Source organism: Eriocheir sinensis, unplaced genomic scaffold (genome assembly GCF_024679095.1).
Source record: "Eriocheir sinensis breed Jianghai 21 unplaced genomic scaffold, ASM2467909v1 Scaffold39, whole genome shotgun sequence".
NCBI classification, from domain to species: Eukaryota; Metazoa; Arthropoda; class Malacostraca; order Decapoda; family Varunidae; genus Eriocheir; species Eriocheir sinensis.
In genome coordinates, this window is record NW_026111709.1 from 120,001 (window position 1) to 130,000 (window position 10,000).

Consider the following 10,000-nt stretch of genomic DNA (forward strand, 5'->3'; position numbering starts at 1 on the left):
CTCTCTCACACTGGCGCCGCGAGGTCGACCGTTCAGTATTGACTAGAGAGAGAGAGAGAGAGAGTAAAGGGAATGGAAAAAGACACGATGCTGTTATTGCTCTACTTAACGAAACTATTTGGAAGGGAAGGGAAGGGAAGGGAAGGGAAAGAGGAAGAGAGGGAAGGAGAGGGAAGGGAAAGAGGAAGAGAGGGAAGGATAGGGGAGGATAAAAAGGAGAAGAGAGAGAGAGGAGGAGAGAGGGAAGAGAGAGGAGAGAGAGGGGAAGAGACAAAAAGTGAGGGGAAAGACAGGGTAGAGAGAGGGAAAAGAGAAGAGAGAAGGGGAAAAGAGGGGAGGAAGTAAAAGGAAAGGAAGGGATAAAGAAGGAAAAGAGAAGAAGGAAAATATAAGAGAAGAGGAAGAGGGAAGGAATAGGAAAAAATAAGGAAGGAAGATGATTTGATGGGAAGGGAAAAATGAAAGGAAGAGAAGAGAGGGAAAAGAAGGGGAAAGAAGGGCAGCTGATGGGAAATGAAGGGGAAAGAGAGGAAGAGAAGGAAAGTTAAGGAAAGGGACGAGGGAAGGAACAGGAAAAAATAAGGATGGGAGGGAAAGTGATGGGAAGAGAGAAATGAAGGGAAATAAAGAGGAAAGGAAGGGGAAAGAAGGGGAGATGATGGGAAGTGAAGGGGATGTGAAGGGAAGTGAAGGGAAGGAAGGGGAAAAAAGGGGAGAAGAAGGGAAGTGAATGGAAAATGAAGGGAAGTGAAGGGGAAGTGAAGGGAAGTGAAGGGAATGAAGAGGAAAGAAGGGGAGATGATGGGAAGTGAAGGAAGTGAAGGGAAGGAAGGGGAAAGAAGGGGAGCTGATGGGAAGTGAAGGGAAGTGAAGGGAAGGAAGGGGAAAGAAGGGGAGCTGATGGGAAGCGATGGGAAGTGAAGGGAAGGAAGGGGAAAGAAGGGGGGCTGATGGTAAGTGAAGGGGAAGGGAAGGGAAGTGAAGGGAAGTGAAGGGAAGGAAAGGGAAAGAAGGGGAGCTGATGGGAAGTGAAGGGAAGGAAAGGGAAAGAAAGGGAGCTGATGGGAAGTGAAGGGGAAGTGAAGGGAAGGGAAGGGAAGGGAAGGGAAGGAAGGGGAAAGAAGGGAAGTGAAGGGAAGTGAAGGGAAGGAGGGGTAAAGAAGGGGAGCTGATGGGAAGTGAAAGGGAAGGATAAGTATATAACGTTTAAACGAATCATTTTTTCCTTCCCTTTCTTCTTTTTTTTCCTCTTTTTTTCGAACACGTCTCTCCCTTCTTAACTTTCCTCCTCCTCCTCCTCTATACATAATTTCCTCCTCCTCCATCCTTTTTTTCTCCCCTTTCCTCCCCTCTTTCCTCCAAGTTCCTCCTCCTCCTCCACTTTTTCTCTCCTCTCTACTTAATTTCCTCTTCCTCTTGTCAATATTTCCTTCATCTCAGCTCCTTTTTTTTCTTCCATTCGCTCTTATTTCCTCTTTTTTTCCTCTTTCCTTCCTCATCTTCAAGTCCTCCAAGTCGCTTTTTTTTTCTTTACCTCTTCCCCTTTTTTTCCTTTCTCCTTCCTTCTCTTTATTGCATTTTCCTTTTTTCCATTTTCTTTTTCCGTTTTCCCTTCCCTTCTCTTCTTCCATTGCCTTTTCTTCTCTTTTTTTATCAACCTTTCCTCTTCCCTTTCTCTTCTTCATTCATTCCATATTTGTCCCGTTTTTCCTTTCCTTCCCTTCCCTTTCCTTACTTTCCCTTTCCTTGCCTTTACTTTCTTTCCCTTCCCTTCCCTTTCCTTCCCTCCCCTTCCCTTCCCTTTCTTTCCATCAAAAACTTTTAACTTTATGACACAGCTCCTACCTTCCTCCTTCCTTCCCTTCCTTCCTTCCTTCCTCCTCCCTTCCTCCCTCCTTCCTTCCCCTTCCTTCCCTTCCCTTTCTTTCCATCAAAAACTTTTAACTTTATGACACAGCTCCTACCCCCTTCCCTTCCCTTTCCCTTCCCTTCCCTCCTCTTCCTCTCTTTTAGCTCATCTGTAACCTCATTAACCTTAACCTCCCTCCCTCCTCCTCCTCCTCCTCCTCCTCCCCTTCCTTCTTCCTCTCTCTCTATCTCTGTCTACTAGGCCTATAGAAAAGATCATTTGTAATACACACAGCCAATTAATCTAGCTTATTTCTCTTCTAATCTCTTCCTCTTTTTTTCTCTTTTACTTCCCATTTGTTTCCTATTTTATCTCTCTTCCCTTTCCTTAAATAGGGATTAAGGGAAGGGAAAGGAAGGGGAGGAGAGGTAAGGGAAGGGGGAATGAAGGGCGTGAGGGGAATTGCCTACATGATGGGACTCGAGGGGAAGGGAAGGGAAGTAATGGGAAGGGAAATGGGAGGAAGGGGAGAGGTTTAATTTCTCTCCCTTTATTTTCCCTTCCCTTCCCTTCTCTTATTTCCTTCTCTTGCCTTCCCTTCTATTCCCTTCCCTTCCCCTTCCTTCCCTTCCATTTCATTTCATTCCCCTTTCTTCTTTCCCTTCCCATTCCTTTCCTATCCCATCCTTTCCTTTCCCTTCCCTTCCATTCTATTCCTTTCCTTATTTTCCTATCCCTTCCCATTTCTTTCCTATCCCATCCTTTCCTTTCCCTTCCCTTCCATTCTATTCCTTTCCTTTTCTTTCCTATCCCTTCCCATTTCTTTCCTTTCCTATCCCATCCTTTCCTTTCCCTTCCCTTCCATTCTATTCCTTTCCTTTTCTTTCCTATCCCTTCCCATTTCTTTCCTTTCCTATCCCATCCTTTCCTTTCCCTTCCCTTCCTTTTTCTCTCCCTTCCTTTCTTCAATAAACACATACACACAATATCTTTCCCCTCCATTTTCTCTTTCTCTCCCTTTCCTCCCCTTTCCCTTCCCATTCCTTCCCTTCCCTTTCCCTTCGTCTCCCTTCATGTAGATAATTTCCTTCCTCGCTCACGCCCTTCATTCCCCCTTCCCTTCCCTTCCCTCCCCTCCCCTTCCCTTTCCTTTCTCTCCCCTTTCCCTTCCTTCCCTTCCCTTTCCTTCCCCTTCCTCTCCCTCCATGTAGATAATTCCCTTCCTCGCTTGCGCTCCCGTTTCCCCTCACGCCCTTCATTCCCCCTTCCCTTCCCTCCCCTTCCCTACCCACCCTTAATCCCCTTTTGGAACATGTAATCCTCCTCCTCCCCTTCCCTTGACACAGTTTCTCTCTTCCTCTCTTCCCCTTCCTTCCTTCCTTCTCTTCTTTTATCCCTTCTTCCTCTTCGTCTGTCATCTCTCTTCCCTTCCCTTTCCTATTCCTCTCTCTTCCCTTCCCTTCAATTCCCTTCCTCTTCCTCTCATCTCAATAATCTTCTTAACAGACAGACTAACCCCCTTTTTTCCCTCCTCCTCCTCCTCCTCCTCCTCCTCTTTAAACACTCAGCCAACGCCTTCTTTCCCCTCCTCCCCTTTACCTCTCCTCCTCCTCCTCCTCCTCCTCCTCCTCCTCCTCCTCCCCTCTCAAATAATCCCTCCCCCCTCCCCCCCCCTTTTTCAGTCACTCCCTAGGCCCCCTTTTAATCTCTCTCTCTCTCTCTCTCTCTCTCTCTCTCTCTCTCTCTCTCTCTCTCTCTCTCTCTCTCTCTCTCTCTCTCTCTCTCTCTCTCTCTCTCTCTCTCTCTCTCTCCAATACCCATATTACATAAAGTGTATAGACTCTTCCCTCCTCCTCCTCCTCCTCTTCCCCTCTTCCTCCCTCCCTTTCCCCTCTTCTTTACTCTTCAATATAAAACTTGACAACTCTCCCATCCCTTTCCCTCCCCTTCTCTCTCTCTCTCTCTCTCTCTCTCTCTCTCTCTCTCTCTCTCTCTCTCTCTCTCTCTCTCTCTCTCTCTCTCTCTCTCTCTCTCTCTCTCTCTCTCTCTCTCTCTCTCTCTCTCTCTCTCTCTCTTCTCCTTCCTATTTTTCATCTTTCTTTTCCTTCTTTTTCTTTTCCCTGCTTTTCTCCTTTCTTTCCAATCGCTTTTCTTCTTTCTTTCCTTTTCCATTTTTCTCTTTTCCTTCTTTTTCCTCTTTTTTTGTCTCCCTTTCCTCGGTTTTTTCTCTTTCTATTTTTTTTCCTCTTTTTTTCTCTCCTCCTCTCCATGTATCCCATAAAAGACAATATCCTCCTATGTCTATCTCCTCTTCTCCCCTCTATCTCCTCCTCCTCCTCCTCCTCCTCCTCCCCTCCCCTAATCCTCTTCATCCCCCCACTCAACCAATATCTCCCCATTACGCCCTACTCCCCTTGCTTCCCCTCTCCCCTTCTCCCCATATTTCCCCTTGCTGGGCTTAATTCCTTCCTTCCTTCCTTCCTTCCTTCCTTGCTTCCTTCCTTTCTTTTTTATCTTATTTTCCTTCCTTCCTTTCTTCTTTTCTTCCTTTCTCTCTGACTCTTCCTCTCTTGCTTGTTTTCTTTTTCTTTTATTTTCTTTCTTTCTTTCTTCCCTCCTTTTTTCTTTATGAATTTGCTTTCTCTTCACCTCCTTATGTAGCTAGTTTGCTTCTATATTTCTTTCTTTGTTTCCTTCTTTTCTTTTTCTTTCATTCTTTATTTCCTTTCTTCCTTTCTTCCTTCCATCCTTCCTTCCTTTCTTTTTTTCTTTCTTTCTTTCTTGCTTTTTTTCTTTTTCTTTTTTTCTTCCTTCCTTCTTTCCTTCCTTTCTTGCTTCCTTCCTTCCTTTCTTTCTTTTCTTCTTTCTTTCTTTTTCTTTCTTTTTTCCTTCCTTCCTGCTTTCCTTCTTTCTTTCCTTCCTTGCTTCCTTCCTTTCTTTCTTTCTTTATTTATTTATTTATTTATTCCTTCCTTCCTTTCTTCCACCCTTCCTTCCTTCCTTCTTTCTTTCTTTCCTTCCTTCCTTTCCTTCCTTCTTGCTATCTTCACCTCCCTCTCACCCTGTTGCCCTTCACCATTCCCATCATCCCCTTCCCTTCTTTTCCCTTCACATCCCTTCATTCTATTCCCCTCTTTCCCCTAATCTTGTTTCCCATCACTTCCCCGCCACAGTCTCCTCTCCTTTCCCATCATTTCCCCTCTCACTCACTCCCCACCCTTCCCCTCCCTTTCCTCCTCTCTCTTCACCCTTCCCCTTCCTCCCATCGTTTACTCTCTGTCCCCACCCTGTTTCCCCTCACTAATATATCCCTCCCCCTTCCAATCCCCTTACCAAACCCTTCCTTTCATTCCCCTTCCCTTCTAATCCCCTCACACTGTTCCCTTCACTTCCCCACCCTGTTCCCCTCACTTAATCCTCACCCTTTCCTTCCCCTCCCCTTCCCAAACCCTTCCTTTCATTCCCCTTCCCCTCCAATCCCCTCACTCTGTTCCCTTCACTTCCCCACCCTGTTACCCTTACTTAATCGTCATTCTACCCTTCCCCTCCCCTTCCCAAACTCTTCCTTCCCTTCCCCTCCAACTGTTCCCCTCACTTCCACACATTATTCCCCTCACTCAGTCCCCTCTCTCATCTCCCATCTCTCTCCCCTTCCCCCTCTCCCCCTTCCCCTCCCTTCTCCATTTCCCCTCAAATCCCCATCATAAATTTTGCAGTAATGGCGTAACTTCTGCTTCCGCTGTCTTCCTGGAAACAGATGGCGGTGTTCAGCGCAGCTTAGAGATAACATGGCGTGGTTGTGGTGGTGGGGGGGTGGGAGGTAGTTGTGGGTAGGAGGGTAAGGGTGGGTGGGTGGGTGGGGGGGGGGGGGGGAATAAGAACCGATTTCAAGCAGCAGGGAATAGGAAGTGAAGAAAAGGAAGATAAGGAGGAGGAGGAGGAGGGGGAGGCAGAGGAGGAGGAGAAGGAGGAGGAAGAGAAAAGAAGGAAGAGGAAGATGCTTAAGCTTTTTTGTGGTAAGGATGGTGAAGGAAAAAAATAGTGGTGAGAGTGATTCAGTGTGTGGTGGTGGTGGTGGAGGTGGAGGTGGTGGTGGTGGTGGTGGTGGTGGAGGTGGTGGTGAAAATTGGTGCTAACGAGGACTTGATCGCCTTAATAACGCTTCTTTTCAAAATTCACGTCATTATTATCGAATTATACACACACGTGGAGCGTACAGCGAGCAGCCGGGCGCCGCAAAGGAGCGGCGCGCGCACACACACACACACACACACACACACACACACACACACACGCTAATTACAAGGAGGTGTACGCGGCCTCTTTACCATATTTATCCGCCAACTTGGTCTCGTTTCTCAGCAGACCACAATAAACTGTCGCTGCTCAAGTCCCCTCACACACACACACACACACACACACACACACACACAAGGTTTTCACCCTCATCTCTCCCTTGCAGAGTCTGAGCGCGGCGCCGCGGCGGGAGGCAGGAGGAGGCAGGGCTGAGGCCGGCCTGGAAGGGTCGCCGCGATGCCCCGTCCCGCACGCCCCGCCGGCCCATTGCCCCGCCCCGTGAGCTGAGTCGGGCCACGATGGGGCGCGTGGCCGCCCTGCTGGTGCTGGCGGTGCTGTGGCGGCGGGCGGCGGCCGGGGGGGATGCCGTCAACGGGACCTGCCTGGAGGGCTGCTCCTGCGGCCTCGCCACGTCCCGCCGCCTGCAGCAGGAGCTCAACACGCTCAACTGCTCCTTCGCTGGGCTGAAGGGCTTCCCCGAGGCGCTGCCGCCGGACGTGGAGGCGCTGAGCGTGCGCGGCAACGCCATCACGCACGTGCTGGACTCGCTGTCGCGCCTGACGGAGCTGCGCGAGCTGGACCTGTCCGGGAACAGGATCAAGTCCATCGGGCGCGGCGGCATGTTCCAGAACATGAGCCGCCTGCTGCTGCTGGACATGGGCAAGAACACCATCTCCACCATCTTCCGCGACAACCTGATGGGGCCGCGCGCGCTGCTGCACCTCGTGCTCGCCAACAACAAAATCAACTACATCGAGGACGAGGCGCTGGCGGACCTGTCGAGCCTGGTGAGCCTGGACCTGCGCCAGAACCTGCTGGGCTCGCTGTACGAGGAGTGGTTCCACGGGCTGGGACGCCTCGCCACCCTCGACCTCACCCACAACCGCATCCACAACATCCCCTCCTCGGTGTTCCGCGCCCTCGCCTCGCTGCGCATCCTCAACCTCTCCGGAAACCGCATCTCCTCCGTGGACCCGCGCGCCTTCTCGGGCCTGACGCGGCTGCAGGAGCTGGTGCTGGAGGACAACCTGCTGGCGGCGGTGCCCACGGCGGCGCTGCAGAGCCTGCCTAGCCTGGCGTCGCTCACCGTGGACCACAACCCGCTCACCAAGGTCAAGCCGCTGGACTTCTCGCACCTAGGCGCAGCGCGCGTCAGCGTGCGCCACATGCCCGAACTGCGCATCGTGGACCCCAAGGCCTTCTACAACCTGCCCAACGCCACAACGCTGCTGCTGAGCGACAACCCGCGCCTCGCCTACGTCGACCCGCTCGCCTTTATGAACGTGGACGCGCTGCGGGAGCTGAAGCTGCACAACAACCACCTGCGCGGCCTGCAGAAGGAGATGGCCGAGTACCTGCCCGAGGGCGTGCACCTCACGCTGTACGGCAACCCGCTCACCTGCGACTGCAACGCGCGCTGGCTGCGGCGGACCATCGCGCTGCGGGACAACGCCAGCGTGGTGCTGGACGCGCCGCAGCGCCTGGTCTGCCACGACCCGCCGGCGCGCGCGCACAAGCTGCTCAAGGACTTGCAGCTGCTGGGGCTGCCCAAGACGTGCGCGCCCACCGTGCTCAACCTGACGCAGAGCCGCGTGGTGGAGGGCAAGGTGGGCGGCTACCAGGTGCTGGAGTGCCGCGCCCTGGGCTCGCCCAACCCGCGCCTGCACTGGCTGCTGCCGGACGGCTCGGTGGTCAACTCGCGGCTCAACGAGGTGCGGCGCCGCTTCTTCCCGCCGTGCACGCTCATCCACTACCACCTGCGCGCCGCCGACGAGGGCCCGTACACCTGCGTGGCAGAGAACGCGCTCAACGTGTCCCGCGGCACCGTGTGGCTGCGCGTGGCGGGCCTCGACATCCACCTCTTCCCCATCCGCATCTCGTCCACCTTCATCACGCTGGTCTGGAACGGCACGGAGCGGCGCGCCTTCCCCTCCTACAAGATCTTCCACTACGAGGTGGACGAGAACGGCACGGCGGTGGGCGAGCAGCGCGCCAGCGAGACCAGCCCCGCGCGCAAGACGTACACCATCAGCCACCTGCGGCCAGACACGCGCTACCGCTTCTGCCTCGGCAACGAGGACGCGAGCGGCTACTGGCTGGAGATCTCGTGCTGCCTCGCCACCACCGAGGACCTGCAGTTTATGCTGCAGGGCATCTCCCGCACCTCAAGCGCGGCCGTGGCGGCCATGGTGGGCCTCGTGCTGGCTATGACGGCCGCCGTCTGCCTCCTCTCCGTGGCCTCGCGCCGTTACCGGCAGCGCTTCTACGAGAGCCCCGACAAGAGCGGCGGCGGGTCGTCCACCGTGCCCCTGGTGCACCTCTGCCGCCCCCTCATGCCCGCCTCCTGACGACTAGCGGGGGGCGACGGCTTCCACCCCCTCCTGCGCCGCCCGCCCTGCTGCTCCAGCCCCGACCCCTCCACCCTCACGCCCCCGCCCCGCCAGCGCTGCTCCTCCGCGGGGAGGGACTGCCCGAAACACACCTCCGCGGCGCCCCGGCCCAACGTGCTGGAGGACTGCTCCTGCGCGCCGCACCGGTGAGGCCTCTCTGCACCGCCTCCTTTAAATTGCTTCCTCCCTCCCCCTCACCCCGCCCCGCCCGCCGCAGACACGCCGCTGCCGCGGACACAAACAAGCTCCGCTGAATCCGGTTTGTGTTCCGGGCACTTCCGGAGCGGCGGCGTGGGAAAGTTAGAGCGAGAAGACCTGCAGGTGGCAGGATGGGGGGGAGGGGGAGGAGGAGGAGGAGGAGGAGGAGGAGATATAAAGCTATATAAAGTACTTAAGTATCAAAATAGTGAGATTTACATATTCTGAGGTAGACTTTGCCTATACGTACTAGTTAGGTGAGGATGTAAAAACAGATTATATCATTACTCATGAAACTCTCTGTCTCTCTCTCTCTCTCTCTCTCTCTCTCTCTCTCTCTCTCTCTCTTTTTCTCCCGCAGGTCGACCAGCCCCAGACGCGGGGTCGCCAGCCGCCTCCTCGAGTCCCCGGACCTGCTGCCCTACACGGCCGACGTGGAGACGATGCCCATCCTGCAGGAGACACAGCTGTCCTCAGGCTAGACACGCCCACCACGCCACGCCCGAACACACACGCCCGAAACTGTTCAGCCCTGAAGCCTAACTTGGGCCCACAATACGGCTAGAAAAGGAAAGCCCGAAGGCTGTTCTTAGGGTCCAAATATCCTCAACGGAACGACGCCAACTTTATGAATAGACTCCACGCCATTCCACGCCCACCACGCCCTCTTGAACACACGCTCCTGTCCAGCCCTGGAGCCTAACCTGGGCAAAAAACACGGCTGGAAGAAGGAAAGTCCAAAGCCTATTCTTAGGGTCTAAATATCCTCAACGTAAGACGCCCACACCACTTTTGCCCATGTACACGCTACGCCCACATGTCCAGCTCTGAGGCGCGTCCTGACTCAAAAGAATAAGACGCTATTGTCCGACCCCCGAGCGCGTCTGGGGGCAAAGGGAGACCAAGGAAGTAGGTAACTCTTGGAATATACTTCGCCCGATCGCGACCACACACACCACGTTAACAGATGCCAAAACAAACGTACAGAAGACTTAAAACACTGAAGGAACGAACATGTACAGAGGCCCTGTTGTGTATATATGACCTTCAGGGACGCTTGAGGTTTAAACAAAGCAATTGGACAGTCTAGCGAGGTGGTGGAAGAAGTCGTACTGTCTTCACATGTCCGGCTATCCTACAATGTCCATGTCTACTGGTGTCCGGGTGCTTTACTAAGACTCTGTGGCCCGCTAGAGGTAAGAAGTGTCTTTAGAATATTCGAAAGTCCTTGGGTAGTAAACGTAAGGTGTCTTTGCAGTGTTGGTAA

The 10,000-nt window shown here is 53.3% G+C and overlaps 1 protein-coding gene across 3 annotated transcripts in view; it reads left to right on the plus strand.

The window, feature by feature from the left end:
* LOC126992043 (leucine-rich repeat neuronal protein 1-like) overlaps positions 1-10,000 on the plus strand; it is a 44,630-nt gene that overhangs the window by 32,425 nt on the left and 2,205 nt on the right. For all 3 annotated transcript variants that reach the window (XM_050850713.1, XM_050850714.1, XM_050850712.1), the window contains exons 3-4: positions 6,312-8,681; positions 9,095-10,000. The exon at positions 9,095-10,000 is cut by the window's right edge. In XM_050850713.1, coding sequence (XP_050706670.1) covers positions 6,445-8,493 — 2,049 coding nt within the window. In that variant the 5' untranslated portion in view covers positions 6,312-6,444 and the 3' untranslated portion in view covers positions 8,494-8,681; positions 9,095-10,000. The remainder of the gene's footprint in view (positions 1-6,311; positions 8,682-9,094) is intronic.